The following is a 17,524-nucleotide window of genomic DNA, read 5'->3' as shown; positions in this document are numbered from 1 at the left end:
TTGCCAGGATGCATCGTTATGTATAATCAATACATGCAGTACATACACTCAAGAGCAGACCGACAAACCAAGATAAAAAAGCAACTTATTTTCCCCCATCAGAATGCTAAACGAAGGTCTTACTTACAGTGACAGACAAAGTTTCCTGTACATCTTTATGGCTGACCAGTTGAACATTGCCATCTTCATAATAATGAACCTAAAAGTTATGAAAAGTCTGCATTTTCAATTCTATCAAAATTTAACATTGAAAATCAACTTTCTCCCACCCTGCCCACACCACTATTTTAATCCATATAAAGATATACAACTTTTCAATAAATAAACTTAGCAGCAGGATAACCTAGGACCTGAAGTTAAAACCAAGTAACAAGATAAAGCAAACATTCAAGTCAAGTCACTTTCTGTAGGGAAAAAAAATTCAAGCCAATACCAGAAACCATGGATGAACAGAAAGGTTTGTCTCCTGCTCAAAGCCTGAGATTCAGGCTTCAGGTCTGGAGACTGGGTGGAGGCTTACAGCTCAGCAAGGACCAACCTGAGGAGGGGAACCTCTCAGGCTAAACACAGAGAATCAAGAAGCATTTTGACTCCTCAGACCCTGGTGCATGTGGCACGGCATACAGGTCATTACAGACTTCAAACCACCTAGTACTGTGCCCCCTTCCATCTCTGCTTCCCTCCCTGATGAACTCAATTACTTCTACGCTCACTTTGACAGAGAGAACAAGGAGGTCACCCTCAAAGTGGATCTCTCACTTGGTGAACTGCCTCTCTTACTTTCCACCTCTGATGTTCACGCCACCCTGAGCAGGGTGAATGTACAGAAGGCAGCTTGTCCGGATGGAATATCTGGTCATGTGCTCAGAGTCTGTGCAGTGCAGTTGTGCCCACAAGCTTCAAGATCGCCACCATCGTGCCAGTGCCGAAGCATTCCACTGCTGCGGGCCTGAATGACTTCCACCCAGTTGCACTCACGCCCATCATTGCAAAGTGCTTTGAGAGACTGGTTCTATCACATCTGAAATCCTGTCTGCCCACTACCCTGGACCCCCACCAATCTGCCTATCACACCAACAGGTCAACAGAGGACGTCATCTCCACTGTACTTCACTCTGCCCCGATCCACCTGGACAGCCCCAACTCTTAAGTCAGAATGCTGTTCATTGACTTTAGTTCAGCATTCAATACTGTGACTCCCTCCAAGCTGATTGCCAAACTTCACCAGCTTGGTATCAGCTCATCCCTCTGCAATTGGAACTTGGGACTTTGACTCAGAGACCCCAATATGTTAAGTTAGACAACCTCTCCTCCTCCACTCTCACCCTGAACACCGGCATGTCTCAAGGCTGTATGCTGAGCCCTCTTCTGTACTCCCTTCTCACCTATAACTGCATTCCTGTACATGGTTTTAACTCCATAATCAAGTTTGCAGACGGCATCGTGGTGGTTGGCCTGATCAGAGGGGATGACAAGACGGCCTACAGGGACAAGGTCCAGCACCTGACCGTGTGGTATGCCAACAACAACCTGGCCCTTAACACCCAGAAGACCAAGGAGATCATTGCGGACTTCAGGCATGTTACGAGCCACACTCATGTCCCCATCTACATCAACGGAGCTGTAGTGGAGCATGAATCAAGCTTCAAACTGCTTGGTGTCCACATCTCACCTGGTCCCTGCACTCGTCCATCCTGATCAAAAAGGTGCAACAGCGCCTTTATTTCCTGCAGAGCATCAAAAAAGCTCACCTATGTCCCAGGATACTGACAGACTTTTACCGCTGTACCATACTCACCATCTGCATCTCAGTGTGGTATGGCAATTGTCCCGTATCGGACCGCAAAGCACTCCAGCAGGTGGTGAAAACTGCCCAGCGGATTATTGGCACCTAATTGCCCACCATTGAGAGCGTCTACCATAAACGCTGCCTGGGCAGGGCGAAAAGCATTATCAAGGATGCATCTCACGCTAACCATGGACTTTTGACTCTCCTCCCACCTGGTAGGCACTACAGGAGCCTCTGCTCCCCCACCGACAGGCACAGGAAGAGCTTCCTCCCTGAGGCTTTGACCCCGCTGAATCTCACACCACAGCGCTAAGCAGTATTGCACCCATATCGGACAGTCTCAGTACTTTTATATTTGTGTGCTGTAGCACTTTTTAAATTCGCAGTTATTTTGTAAATAACATTATTCTTTGCATTTTTGGTTAGATGCTAACTGCATTTCATTTGGCTTTGTATCTGTACTCAGCACAATTACAATAAAGTTGAGTCTATTCTAATCTAAGTCATGTTGAAAGGGCATCAACTTGAAGGGCTGTAATCCACAAACACTGTTTGAATCATGTACTTTCAGATTTCTGCTGCTTACTGTATTTTGCTTTTGTATTGCTGTTTTCTATGAAGAATTAAATTGCCTTTCAAATAACCTCAAGCACTAATTTGCATTGCCAAATAATCTCAGTATAGATTTATCTGCAATTACATCCTGACCACAGTACAATTTGGCCTTAAAACTAAATTGAATAAATGGATCCTTCATTGGACTTTAAAAGCTGTATATTGTGATTAAAGCTTTGATTTTAAAAAGTGAAATAGGCAACACTAGTGAGTCTGTCTTATAGATGAAAGCACAAATTAAGAAACCAAAATTTCAAACAGTATCAATAACCCTCTTGGTCAGTTATTACCACAAGAAATCATAAACAGAGCAAGCACAAGTGCTTATTCTGATTCAACTCTGATATCTCATCTAAAAGCTAGAATCTATTCCTATCATTTTTCCATTTTTGGTAATCCCAGTGACAAAATATCAATACAGAATTTTGAGAAGACCAAGTATAAAAAATAAACTTTGATATAAAGACAACCCGAGAAATACAGATCAGAAAGCAAAATTACAATGCTGCATATCCATGTAGCAAATCAATTTGGAACATGGGAGTAAGGACATTCAAAATATGCAGTTTTATTAATTTTTGAAAGTCATATATATAGAGCCCTAATGCAATTGGTGTATCAATCAGATTAACTCAAAAGCATTAAAATAGTTCCTTTAGAAGTCTTCAGCAAAAAATATTTCAGTGTTTGAGTTATTAGAACACGAGTCATATTGCCCAGTATCATGACCTGAGTGACTCCAGCCCTCTCAATCTATTCCTATCTCACCAATGATGACCTGGTCTTTTAAAGGGGAAAACTGAGATTGGAAAATAAGTAACTTGATTCCCCCATCTCTTCACTTCAACCATCCTGGAACTTTATACAATACTGAAACATAAATAAAAGCTAAAACATCAAAATAAGGCAAGTCTCCACTGCAAGGGCAGTAGAATCTTATAGAGAATGAACAAAAATTGTGGAAGTATTGAAAACACCATAACTAAAACCATCAATGCTGCAACAATACACATTTTCAAACAAATGAAAGTGCCTACTTGTAACATAATAAATATTAAATGTGAAGTAAAGAATACCCTCATGGCGGAACTGGATCTTCAGGGTCATGAAAGTATTACAAAAGACAAAGTGGTCAGAGATGTTTAATCTATTACATAACATGGGAAAACAGCTCTAACAAACATGAGGAGGTATTTAACACTGATTTTTACATCTTCAGCTTTAAAAAATATTGTTTTGGGATAGATCCCTTGATCTGGGGAAATGGCAGGAATACATGCAATTTCTTTTTCCCTCTTTACTGCAACAAACACATTTACTTTAAAGTAACATACCTCAAGTTTAGTTGGATTAAGTATGCCCCAGACCCTTTTAAAAGCTATCACTAACCTGAATCTTCAAAATGCCTTCCACCTGAGTTGATGAGGAAGTGATAGTAAACTTCCACTCTGATCTCCAACGTCCGTTCCTTCATTAACGGAAATGAAGATAACATGCCATCAGTGTCACAAACATGCAATCTGTTATGAAATCAATATACAATTTGGAGATTCTGGAAGTCAGACTTACTGCAAAAAAAAATTGACTACTTGGATAGTATTCAAATATTAATAAAAATTAATAAGGCAATAAAAATGACAATATATAAAATGAGCACTATTTGTACAGTTGTAAGAATTATGCTTCATTTGCAATCTTGCATGAGAATAATGTCCTTCATTGCATGACCTACTTACTCACCTGAAGAGGGATGAAAATAGTATTCTGCATAAACATACCATAAGGCTCTTAATAATTGTTTTTTCCCTAGAAAGCCTACAAATGCTTTATGCACAATTAATAAACAAAAAATAAAATGCAATATATAGCATAATCAAAACAGCATTCACAGGTGGTTGTATGATCAGATAAATTCCCCCATGTAGTTCCCAGTATATGCTCTACCATTCCTCCAGATTTTGTCTTAAACAGCAAGGCATTTTATCGAGAAGAATCTCCCCATCATTCTTCCTCAAGAAGGCTTGCACTCAGTGGTTAATTTATTAGATACCTCCTGTAAAGTGAGCTCTGAGTGCATATTTGTGGTCTTCTGCTGCTGTAGCCCATCCACTTCATGGTTCAATATGTTGCATGTTCGAAGATGCTCTTCTGCACATCATTATGTGAGTTACTGCTGCTTGGACATACTCCTCTAACCTCTCATTAATAAGGCATTTCCCCCTCAGAACTGCTGCTCACTGGATGTTTCTACACCCCCCCCCCCCCCCCCCCCCAACCACACCATTCTCTGTAAACTCTAGACACTGTTGTGTGAAAATCCTAGGGCATCAGACTTGAGATACTCACTAACAAATCATTCCATAGTCAAGGTTACTTAGATCACATTTCTTCCCCATTCTGATGTTTAGTCTGAACAATGGAACTTCCTGACTATGACTGCATGATTTTATGCACTGAGATGCTGATTAGATATTTGCACAGGTGCACCTAATAGTGGTCACTATGTGATATTACCTTATGTAAAAAGTAGTAACACTAAAACTAAATAAAGCAGTTCCACTCCGCATCCCCTCAAAATCTGGACACCCCGAGATACTGAAAGGATTTATACAAATATTTTTTTCTAGTCATTTTTACTTTGGCATTGTTATGTTATGGTAATTGACAACATGAACATTTTGCCCCACAGAATTTCTAGATCACACAAGAATCAAGCAGGGCTGCTTGAATATGCTTTAAATCACTGTAATGTCAATGCTTTCCAAGATGTCATTTATGGTAAGACTGCCAAAAAATAGCCTCTATCTATTCTGTCAGAATTAGACAAAACATTCTGGGATTAAGTTCAACATACCAGAAATTTTTGGGTTGAAACTGATGGCTCTCAATGCATACTATGATAGTTTGATGCCCACCAATCGTTTTCCCATATACCTGGAAAAAGAGCAAAATGGCATTTGGAATGGCTTGAATAAAATGTGAATATTACACAAACTAAGTGTTTTACTGAAATCCTAGGCTTTCATGATGGTTAAGTGAGCATGATGATCAAGTATTAAATCCAAAGCTGCTGGGATGCCTGAAATAAATGTTCTGCTGACAGATACATTTTGATACATTCCAGGAAAAATATCCTTTGGTGATCAGGAAAACGAGTGGCAACACATCCAAATTCAGAAATGAGATTTCCTTCACAAAGTGTTTGATAATTTTAATTCAAGGACTTCAAATTGGATAAACTTTTTTGCCTTGGAGGCATGAATTTCAGTACAAGTAATCTCTACTTTTTGAATGAACCGAGCGATAACCTAGAGACTTAAACCAAACATCATGAATGCTGTTGATTTTAAATACAAATTACACCAGATATATGCCAGAAAATGGTGACAATACTTTGAAGTTTGGGTCTCCCCATGGAGAAAAAGTTAATATTTGGGGTCAATGACTGCCATCAGTATTGCAGATACAGGTTAAAATTTCTAGACCAGGGCAAGGAGATTAAGTGACAAAGGAACTGCAGCAAAAGGAGAAAAGAAAAGAACTTCTGATGTGAAAGTGGGAGAAGCAGTATCTTTATTTGAAATACATGAATAAGTAGAGGCTAGAAGTTAGAAATGAAAGCTGAATCATCAAAATAAATCACTATTTCAACGAGAAAGTGTTGAGGTCTCAGACAGTGGGAAGGACAAAGGTACAATAGCACAGTACATTTGGAGCTGAACAGAGAGCCAAGTGGATAACAGACATAGCATTAAAGCAGAAGGAAGCAGTATTCAGAATAAGCAGTTACTTGGGAAAAGAGGGAAGAGGATATCATCTTAGGGGATGGCAATTTGTAAGCTTCATAGAGAGGAAGCAATATTGCATTTACTATCTAGTGAGATGAAACACAATTTTATCCTGGTTCTCAGATGAATAAGAGAATTGCAATAACAGATGGTTGTGAGCCATGTCAACAGTGAAGACCTGATGTCAGCTGAAGATAAGGCCAGAAGCACAGGTACGAAATGGAATGATCAGAGACAGAAAATAGGAGAATGGAAGGAATCATTATAAAAGTGCAGTCAAGGTGTTGGTGGGGGGGGGGGGGGGGGGGAAAGAGAGGAAAATCAACTAGCATTGGACCAATCAACACACAAAATGCTGGAGGATCTGCAGGCCAGGCAGTATCTAGGAAAAGAGTACAGTTGATGTTTCAGCCTGAAACCCTTCAGCAGGGCACAATCACTCATTTACTCCAAAAATGGAGGTAAAGTAATAAGGAAGAAATAGCTGGACATGACCCACGCAAAGGTACAGGATGGAGATCGGCAACAAATATTTAGATAAGGGAAAAACATCAATGCACCAAAAAGGGCTGGGTCTCAAGTTGATCAAATGTCTAGCAGTTACAGTAGGAAATCATTACTCACAAATCAGAGGAAATGACTTTTCAAGAAAGAATTTATGCAGTGCAAGAACAAGTTCAGAAGGGTAACAATAGGGGCATAGGGAAAATATAATGGGCCTTTGACCAAGACATAAAAGTCCTCCTGGAAGCTTGTGAAGGGAAGGTAAATATCTACAGTGACTGGCCACATGTAGTCAAAATAAGACTTGCAGAAGAAAATCAAAGGCAAAAGGTATCAGATATGAGTGGGAACCAACTGGGTAAGAGCAGTAAAGAGTATCAAGATAGGAAATGGGGTAAAAGGACAGTGTTGGGACTATGAAAGCAGGCTTCAAAGTAAATTTATTATCAAAGTACATATGTCACCATATACAAACCTAAGATTCATTTTCTTGTGGGCATACAGTCAATCCAAGAATCAAAAAAAATCAATGAAAGCCCACATCCAACAGGACAAACCACCAATGTACAAAGACCACTGTACGAAAGTTATAAAAAAGTTATAATAATAAGCAATAGAGGATATGAGATGAAGGAGTTCTTGAAAGTGGGTTCATAGTTTGTGGGAAGAAATCAGTGAAGGGTTAAATGAAGTTATATCTTCTGGTGCAAGAGCGTGATGGTTGAGGGTTAATAACTGCTCCTGAACCTGGTGGTGTGGGTCCTGAGGCACCTGTACTTCCTTCATGATGGCAGCAGTGAGGAGGGAGCATGTTCTGGATGGTGTGGTTCCTTGATGATAGAAATGCTTTCCTCCAACAAGGGTCCATACAGACGTGCTCAATGGTGGGGAGGGCTTTACTTGTGACGGACTGGGCTGCATGTAATCAGACAATATACTCTCCATCACATTTATAGAAGTTTGTCAACTCATAAGTACAGGGACTGCCATGCTTTATTCTTAATGACAATTACGTTCTGCACCCAGGACAGATCCTCTGAAAAGATAACACCAAGGAATTTAAAGTTACTGACCCCTCCACCTCTGATCCACTGATGAGGACTGGCTCATGGACCCCTGGTTTTCTCCTCCTGAAGTCAACTTTCAGATCCTTTGTCTTGCTGACGTTGAGTGAGAGGTCACTGTCGTGGTACCACTTAGTCAGATTTTCAATCTCTCTCCTATATGGTGATTTTTCACTACCTTTGATTTGGCCAATGATAGTGATGTCATCAGCAAACATAGCATTGGAGCCTCAGTCATAAGTATAAAGCAAGTAGAGCAGGGTGCTACAATCACACAGCTTTGTGGTACACTTGTGCTGACTGAGATTGTGAAGGAGATATTTTTAGCCAATCTGAACTGACTGGCATCTGCAAGTGAGGAAATTGAGGATCCAATTGTCCGAGGTATTAAGGCCAAAGTCTTGAAGCTTATTGATTAATTTTGAGGGGATGATGGTACTTAATACTGAACTGTAGTTGAAAAAAGCATCCTGATGTATTCATCTTTGCTACACAGATATTCCAGAATGAAGAGCCAAATAAATGGCATCTGCTATGACAGTCGGAAAATTGGAGCAGATCCAAGTCACTATGTTTCATCACCAACCTCTCAAAGCACTTCACAGTAGATGAAAGTGCTCTTGGACAATCGTTACTGAGGTACATTACCATGTTCTTAAGCACCAGTATAATTGAAGCCTGCCTGAAGCAGACTGCCAAAACGAGAGATTAAAGATATCAATGAACATTCCAACCAGTTGATTAGCACAAGTCTTTAGTTCTCAGCTAAGTAACCCATCTGGGTTGGATGCTTTCTCTGGGTTCACCCTCCTGAAGGATGCTCTCACTGCAGCCTCAGAGATGAAATCACAGAGTCATTGGGGCCATGGGAGATTGTGAAGGGTCCTCCATGTTTTGATGGTTAAATTGAGCTCATCTGAGAGTGAAGCCTTGATGTCACCTGTTACGAACCCCATAACTGGGTCACTTACCAGCAAAGATAGAGAGGTCCGTTGAAGTCTGATGGTACTATTTTTAACAGTATTTATTAGTAAAATTACACAAAAATAATATCAATGCAAACATACAGATATGTCGTCAATACTAAATCTAAAAGTGCGGGTACAATAATAATCAATAAGAAATAGCTCTATCGTTGTCTAGGGCGGGGGTCGGCAACCTGCGGCTCCCGAGCCATTTGTGGCTCTTTCACCTCTGTGCTGCGGCTCCCTGTGGCTTTGGGAAATAATTGGTCAGTATTTAATTAAAATGTATTTTATGTTAGTTTGTTAGCTTTTGAAATGTAATTCTAAATTTGAAGATTATGGTGATCTTGTACAATCTAAGTGTGGCGACACATTTCCTGGCACATCCGAAACGGCTCACAATTAGCCAGCATTCCGGCTAAGGGAGATAGCCTACGGGGGTTTGTGAGTACGCGTCTTTTGCAGCATCTGCGTCCATGGGGGCTGGGTTGAGGGAGGCTTAAAAGCAAGGCTGTTTAGTTCGAATAAAGTTATTCGACTGCAGTTTACTGACTGCGTGAGCACACCGCTACAACGTGTTTTTATCGCTATTAATATACGTCACCACTGCCAATACCTGACACCCGCCAGTGCGCGATTTCTTTAATTTTTCGATCCAAGGTAAGCCAACTATGGAGAATTCTAAAAAAAGAAAAGTGACTGAAGAAAACAGAACGTTTAATGATACGTGGACAGATTCATTTGCTTTCACTGTTGACGAGACTGGTTTACCGGTATGCTTAATATGCAATGAGAAACTAGCAAACAACAAAAAGTCAAATGTCGCAAGGCATTTCCAGAGTAAACACGCAGCCTTTGCTCAAAAATATCCGGATGGAGATGAGAGAAAAAAAGCCGTTTCGGAACTGATGCAGAAGGTTGATCTGAGCAAAAATCATTTCCAGAAATGGATGAAGTCTGGAAAATCAACGACATACGCCAGTTATATTGCCGCTCAGGAAATAGTCAGGCACGGGAAACAGTTTACAGATGGTGAATATATAAAAGAATCTTTCATTAAGATTTCAGAACATCTATTCACGGACTTTAAAAACAAGAGTGAAATTGTGCAGAAAATCAGGGATATGCCCCTCTCTGCAAAGACTGTCAAAGACAGAACCATAAAAATGGCAGAAGACATCACAAGACAGCAAATTAAAGACATCAATTCAGCTGTGGCCTACTCGATTGCCTGTGACGAGTCTAAAGACAAAGGTGATATTGAACAAATAGCGTTGTTCTGCCGGTATGTAAACTCTGCCGGGCCACAGGAAGAACTGATTGAGTTGATACCTCTAAAAGACCAAACACGGGGGGAGGACATCTGTGAGGCTGTCTTGAATTGTTTAAGAGCCAAAGGAATAAAGACCACCCATCTGGTGTCAGTAGCTACTGATGGGGCTCCGAATATGACGGGAACGCACAAGGGATTTGTGGCTTTACTGCAGAAGTCGCTGGACAGAAAGCTGCTGACTTTTCACTGCATCTTGCACCAAGAGGCACTGTGCGCTCAAACATTTCCTCCGGAATGCACAGAAGTAATGGATGTTGTCATTCAGATTGTCAATAAAATAATGGCAAAAAGTTTAAATCACCGTCAATTCCGTTTGTTACTGGACGAGATGGAAAGCGCATATTCTGATCTCCTGCTGCACAACAAAGTCCGGTGGCTGTCCAAAGGGGAGGTGCTGAAACGCTTTGTCGCATGTCTGGAAGAAGTGAAAACTTTCCTGGGCAGCAAAGGGCTCACCTTTCCTGAGCTGGAACAGCCAGAGTGGCTGGAAAAGCTACACTTCATGGTAGACATGACAGCGCACCTGAACACGCTGAACACAGCTCTTCAGGGGAAAGGACGCACAGCCCTGCACATGTTGGAGGATGTTTTGGCATTCGAGCGCAAGTTGACAGTGCTTGCCAGAGATTTACAGAAAGGCACTTTGTCTCACTTCCCCAATTTGAGAGAGTTCAAACAAGGTCACGACATGATAATTTCGGAGTATTTACATTCTGCAATCATCGCAATGCAAACATCGTTTGGGAAACGCTTCTGTGAGTTCAGAGAGGAAAAAAACACATTATCCTTCCCGGTCACTCCCTTAAGCATCGATCCTTCCCTACTGAATACGACTGCATTGGCAGGTGTGAGTCAACCTGATCTTGAGATGGAACTGGCCGACATAGCCGACAAAGACATATGGGTGTCCAAGTTTAGACGCTTGACAGCAGACCTTGAAGATGTTGCCCGTCAGAAGGCCGTTCTTGCTCAGAATCACAAATGGAGTGATATTGAAAACCTTCCAAAACCGGACAAACTTGTGTTCGAAACATGGAATGCTATGCCCGACATTTATGTAAACATGAAAAAGTATGCGCTTGGAGTCCTGTCGATCTTTGGATCCACATATGTATGTGAGCAGGTGTTCTCCAACATGAACTTTATTAAAAACAAACATCGCGCACGCCTCACAGATGACAGCTTGCGATCCTATGTAAAGATGAAGGTGACGTCATACAGCCCTGATGTGCAGACGCTGTGCGCTGAGGTCCAGGAGCAGAAATCCCATTAACCAAGTATGATAAATATTTTAATTGCCTATTATTTTATGTATATTCATATTTTTTCATTGTTCAGTGAAATAGTCCTTTTATTTTTCAGGCTGACAGCTGGCTGATGTTATTTTTGGTTTGCTGCTGGCGGCAAATTTAAGTTTGGCGTTTTTCATAAATACAAGAAGGACTCAAATAGACGTTGAGTATTTTACTTAAAAGTAACCTTCAACCCAACGTCTTTTTTTCGGAGTTCAAAATGTTTTTGTTGCATGCAGAAATGTAATTTCGTTTTCTCTGCAGGAGTTCATCAATTTCATAAATGCAACACATTATAGTTTGTTTATACATAGCATAAAGGCAAAAAAAACGTTGTATGCAGTGTTATTTCATTTTAAATGTCAAACGGGTTTTGCGGCTCCCAGTGTTTTCTTTTCTGTGGGAAACGGGTCCAAGTGGCTCTTTCAGTGGTAAAGGTTGCTGACCCCTGGTCTAGGGGATAATGTATTGTCCAATGGAAATATAAAAGTCACTCAGTTCATTCAGGCTGCAGCCTTTGGTTGGAGTCAAGAGAGAGATTTTTTAGAAACTTGCCAGCTTTTCCTTTTTATGATTTCGATCCTTCGAGAGTTCCGTTGGTGTGGCCAGTCACTTGTGGCCTCTCTTTTAGCTGAGCCGTTCTTCCGTGGTGAGGCCCCAATCCCGGGCAAAGGGAAAGGACGCACGTGAGCCCCCCACCGGCTGTCGCTATTAAGCGCTGTCACGGGATTTCTAGCGTTTCTCCTGGTGTGTCTTAAGGGGTTGTTCCCCAGACCCTCTTTTATCCTTACTCATGGGGTCTCAGATGTCGATCAGGTTGGGATGATGCAATCTCTCAACCAGCCCACTCTGGTCGTCCCGAGGGCTTCAATGAATAGTACAGTACTCAATACGCAATTCCGTCTCCAAGAGACAATGGCCGTTATCCGTGGCTTTGTCTTGCTGAGGCGAGGACACATTCCAAAACCTTGAGGATTCTCTCTCCTTTCTTGGGTCCCAGACCTGAATTAATAGCGATCTTGCGATTCTCAGAAAGGACGGGGCTACTTTGTACCCTTTGGCCCCTCAGAGTTGTGGCACATTCGTAACACCCCCTTCCTTCAAAGGTTTTTTACCATCAGTAAAAATGAATTACTACAGAGTCTTACAGGAGTTCAGAATCTAACACAATACAAGAGTTTTTCTTTCACTACAGAGTAATGCAGTTATACATTCAATTCAGCATCTAAACAGTTAACGATTACATTGTCACTTCCTTTAATATCTTAACATCTTGTACCTTAATAAAGTTTTGTAGCATCAGACTCCAATTTAATAACTACCTATTTTTATTCCTTTTCTTCAGCAAACAAAAAATAAAGAGTTGTGACTTAGCTTATGTGTATACTACAAAAGTTCATGCAAATACTAATCTTTATTGTTACTTTCAAACTTAACAGTCAATCTTCCATGGGGGTTGTCTTTATTATTCACATGCTTTGTCGAAATCCCTTAAAACCGGATCCGGTTATTTAAAATGGCATTCCGCCAACCCTCGCCCCTTTTCCAGTTAACTCTCACATGGTGAGCTTGTGCACCAGTGTGGACTAGGCTGTTACCTGCTCCTTTCATAGGAGTTATTTCATCAACAATGTGTTCCAAACTTAGACCTTTTTCCGAATTTCCACACAATTCTTTAATTTTAAGCAAGTTGCTAGTTTTCTCTTCAGGACCCTTCATGCTATTAGTTCTCAATTTAAGAACTGTAAGCGATCCCTCTTTGTTCAAACAGCATTTCGAATTCTGCTTTTTCACACCACGTTCTTGAATAACAATAGCATGTGGGGCACCTCTACATTCCAACTCAACCTGTAATTGATTCACAGGCACCGCGTTACCAAGCCATTGTCTCTGTAGCCTGGTTACTGCTTCTGACATCAATCCAGACTTTAAATTTTCTTCATTCAATCTAGGAACTACACTTTTCCCTTTTTCTTCAATAATAATATTCACCTCACCACCATTTATCTCCTCACTAACTTTTAACACACCGCCGAACACAAACAACTGGGAATTCTCACTTCCCACTATTACCAAGGTTAACCCTTTTCCCACTGAACCAAGTCCATCTGACCCACAAGGACTGCATTCCTTTTCAACTGAATCAAATACCTCAGACTTTTTCTGAGCTCCATTACTAGGTTCAGTACCACGTGCATCCACATCTTGAACACACTCAAACGGGACATTTGCCTCTTCCAGGCTTTCAATACCCGTACCCTTTTCAAATTCTAAATTCCCCCGATCCTCCCAGCTACTCTCTGGGCAACTCCCTTCCGGAGTAAACTCAACCCCGCGGGCTGAAACAACCTCATCTGCCAACCCAGCAGACTTCTTCAAGGTAATGGCATCGTTTTCATCTAGGACTGCCCTCATTTCATTATCGGGAATACCTTTAGAATTTTCAACTTCTTCAACCAGTTCTGCCAAACCAGACAGAGCATCCATGTCCAACCCTGGACCTTTTAACAGCCTTATCTGTTTCTCATCTTTACTTCGTGCTTCTATAAATTTCCTGCTGGCTAAGGGCAGGTCTACCTCCTCTCCCTTACTCTTTTTCACTTTCCTATTCTCCGTTTTACCACCCTCTAAACCCTCTTGGTACAAGGTCGGTAAAAACGTCTTGGCCAAATCGATACTGGCCTGATTTAAACTGGTCTCGTTCTCAGCTGCCTTTCTCGACATGCTGTGAGTGGTCGCGCATGCGGGATAGATCTTGGAACCTAGGGGCGGGACCCTCAACACTCACAGGCTTGCTCGTCAGCTTCATTGCTGACCAAACTTTACCACCGGCTAAATCGTTACCAAGAAGGACATCCACGTCAGTTCTCAGGAATTCTGATCGCACCCCTATTTCAACTGGTCCAGATACCAGCCCACAATTTATTTTTTTTTTAATTATTTTTTATATACATTTTACAGATTAAAAAACCCCAAATCACAATGAGGAACATTAATACAGTGCAAAATTAAGCATACAATGACAATATGATAGAGAAAGAGAATTTAAAAAAAAGCACCTAAATTGAAGACAACTTAATGTCCTCCCCAAGCCCCACAACACAAAAAAAAACTCCAGACCAATCACAACACAATATAGAGAATATAAATCAGGACAATCAAACTCTCAGACTGTGAATACACTTAGCAACAGAGGATAGTAATGCCTACTACCAGAGAAAAAAAAAGGAGCTCATAGGCAAAAAAAACCCTAGTCAAGAGGAAGGTTATGAAAGTACTCGATAAAAGGTCCCCAGACCTTATGGAACTTTAGGTCCAAATTAAGAACTGAATAATGGATTTTTTCGAGGTCCAAGCAGGCCATAATGTCGTTAAGCCATTGAGCATGAGTGGGCGGGGCAACATCTCTCCATCTGAGAAGGATCAAGTGTCTAGCCAGGAGAGAGGCAAAGGATAATATTCAGCATTTGGTCGGACTCAGACGTAAATCTATCTCGCCCCAGAAACTGAACAAAGCAATTAAGGGGTTTGGTTTTAGGTGCCGATTCAGAATATACGATAACGTAGTGAGGACATCTTTCCAGAATTTCTCCAAGCTAGGACAGAACCAGCTCACAATTTATAATGATCCTATGTAAGGGCACCGCTTCTGTCCCTTTTCCTATTCCTCTCAAAGCTACCATTCCTGTCTTGCAACCAAAATCCAGTTCCTTACTGCTAATCAATGATAGTTCAGCTCTCGTGTCTCTCCAGATCCGCACTGGAACTGGTGTGTCTCCCTCTCTCACAGACACGGTTCCTTTTGAAATACATTTCTCAGACCCTTCTTGTACTCTGTCTACCTGGGGCTCTCTCGTCGATTTACTGATCACCACAGCACATCCTATAGGGACTGCTGCTTTCCATTTTCCTGTCTCCTTCCTCAGAGCAAGGCAATTGGATGCAATATGACCCACCTTTCCACAATTAAAACAGGTCAAGCCAGGACCTCTCCTCCTCAATTTTACCACTAGCTCCCGGCGGGATCTCTGCCTCAGCCGGCGGGCTTTCTCTACCATTCCCACGTAACTTTTATTCGAGGAATAAAACTTTTATTCAAGGAAAACTTTGTCTTGTGGGTTAGGGCATATTCATCTGCGAACCTAGCAAATTCGGAGATGGACTTATTCAGGTTCTCATTCAAATACATCCGGATATCGTCCAAAACACGACCTTTAAATTCCTCAATCAGAATTAACTCCCTGAGACGCCAAAAATCTTCTTCCACTATTTCTGCTGCACACCAACGATCCAAGAGCACACCCTTCTCATAGGCAAACTTGGTATACGTCTGATTCCACCCTTTAAATTTCTGAACTTCTGTCGAGAGGCTTCAGGTACCAATTCGCAGGTCCGAAGAATGGCCTCCTTTACTTTCTCATAATTCTCAGACTCTTTCTCCTCCATGGACAATGCCGCATATGCCCATTGTGCCTTCCCTTTTAACACACTTTGTAACAACGTCACCCATTGCTCTTTGGGCCACTTCTGACTCACTGCCACCTTTTCAAAATGCAAGAAATAACTATCAACATCTGTCTCCTCGAACGGAGATACTAACCTAAACTCCTGACTAACATTAAACCGCTCCTCTCGGTCTGACCCTTGAGGTCTTCGCTCTTGCCTTAACTTCTCCATGTCCAAGTCATGCTGCCTCTGTTTCTCCACCTCCCTCTCTTTCTCAGCCCTTTCCTTCTCCCTTTCGGCTCTTTCGTTTTCCTTTTCAGCTGCTTTAATTTAATTTCATGTTCCAACCTTAATTTCTCCAACTCTAACTGAAGCGTCCCACTGGCTGTTGCCTTTTCAGGGATATTTTCCAATACCTCAGCAGAAAACACATTCTTCACAATATAATACTGAGTTACGGCCCTCCGCACCTCCTGCTTTTTCATTGACAACCTCACCTCTGCAAGGTTTGGTCCTTTTACAATATTTCTCAATTCCGACTTTGTGGCCGCTTCTAGCACCTCCAGAGTCGGGTTTTCTAAAAATTCATCCACATCCATCTTTGCTGGTTTCCTGTCTGGCTACCCACGCAACTAGATCCAAGTTTGGACTTACAAGCCTGATTCACTGGCCCTCCAATTTGGTATCAAATCTCGAGACGAGGCCCCATGTTGTTACGAACCCCGTAACTGGGTCACTTACCAGCAAAGATAGAGAGGTCTGTTGAAGTCCGATGGTACTATTTTTAACAGTATTTCTTAGTAAAAATACACAAAAATAGTATCAATGCAAACATACAGATAACATACGTCATCAATACTAAATCTAAAAGTGCGGGAATAATAATAATCAATAAGAAATAGCTCTATCATTGTCTAGGGGATAATGTATTGTCCAATGGAAATATAAAAGTCACTCAGTTCATTCAGGCTGCAGCCTTTGGTTGGAGTCAAGAGAGAGATTTTTAGAAACCTGCCAGCTTTTCCTTTTTATGATTTTGATCCTTCCAGAGTTCCGTTGGTGTGGCCGATCACTTGTGGCCTCTCCTTTAGCTAAGCCGTTCTTCCGTGGTAAGGCCCCAATCCCAGGCAAAGGGAAAGGACGCACGCGAGCCCCCCACCGGCTGTCGCTATTAAATGCTGTCACTGGATTTCTAGCGTTTCTCCTGGTGCATCTTAAGGCGTTGTTCCCCAGACCCTCTTTTATCCTTAATCACGGGGTCTCAGATGTCAATCAGGTTGGGATGATGCAATCCCTCAACCAGCCCACTCTGGTCATCCCGAGGGCTTCAATGAATAGTACAGTACTCAATACACAATTCCGTCTCCAAGAGACAATGGCTGTTATCTGTGGCTTTGTCTCGCTGAGGCCAGGACACATTCCAAAACCCTGAGGATTCTCTCTCATTTCCTGGGTCCCAGACCCGAATTAATAGCGAACTTGCGATTCTCAAAAAGGAGGGGGCTACTTTGTACCCTTTGGCCCCTCAGAGTTGTGGCACATTCGTAACACACCAATGTCACTTAGTTTCATTTTGTAAGAGATAACAGCATTTGATCCCTGCTACAGCTGGTGAGCATCCTTCGATGATTTAAGGTTTGGTGGTCCAGAGTTTCCATGCAAGTTGGTTTTCAGTAGATAAGTATGTGGACCTCTTATCTCTTACTTGGTCACCAGAACTGGCCCCCA

At 41.7% G+C, this 17,524-nt stretch overlaps 2 protein-coding genes across 2 annotated transcripts in view; one reads left to right on the top strand and one right to left on the bottom strand.

Moving 5' to 3' along the window:
• Positions 1-11,400, top strand: part of LOC132398620 (general transcription factor II-I repeat domain-containing protein 2-like) — a 69,725-nt gene extending 58,325 nt beyond the window's left edge. Inside the window, exon 2 of the mRNA XM_059978287.1 lies at positions 8,904-11,400. Within this exon, the coding sequence (XP_059834270.1) occupies positions 9,397-11,331 (1,935 nt within the window). The 5' untranslated portion in view covers positions 8,904-9,396 and the 3' untranslated portion in view covers positions 11,332-11,400. The remainder of the gene's footprint in view (positions 1-8,903) is intronic.
• The window catches only part of LOC132398622 (F-actin-capping protein subunit alpha-2), a 50,714-nt gene that overhangs the window by 5,138 nt on the left and 28,052 nt on the right, over positions 1-17,524 (bottom strand). Inside the window, exons 6-8 of the mRNA XM_059978305.1 lie at positions 5,259-5,338; positions 3,794-3,872; positions 128-199 (exon numbers count right to left, since the gene is read on the bottom strand). Coding sequence (XP_059834288.1) covers positions 128-199; positions 3,794-3,872; positions 5,259-5,338 — 231 coding nt within the window. The remainder of the gene's footprint in view (positions 1-127; positions 200-3,793; positions 3,873-5,258; positions 5,339-17,524) is intronic.

This window comes from Hypanus sabinus, chromosome 8, assembly GCF_030144855.1.
Source record: "Hypanus sabinus isolate sHypSab1 chromosome 8, sHypSab1.hap1, whole genome shotgun sequence".
NCBI lineage: Eukaryota > Metazoa > Chordata > Chondrichthyes > Myliobatiformes > Dasyatidae > Hypanus > Hypanus sabinus.
Note: the sequence above shows the minus strand (reverse complement) of the source record. Positions and strands in the feature narration are given on the sequence as shown.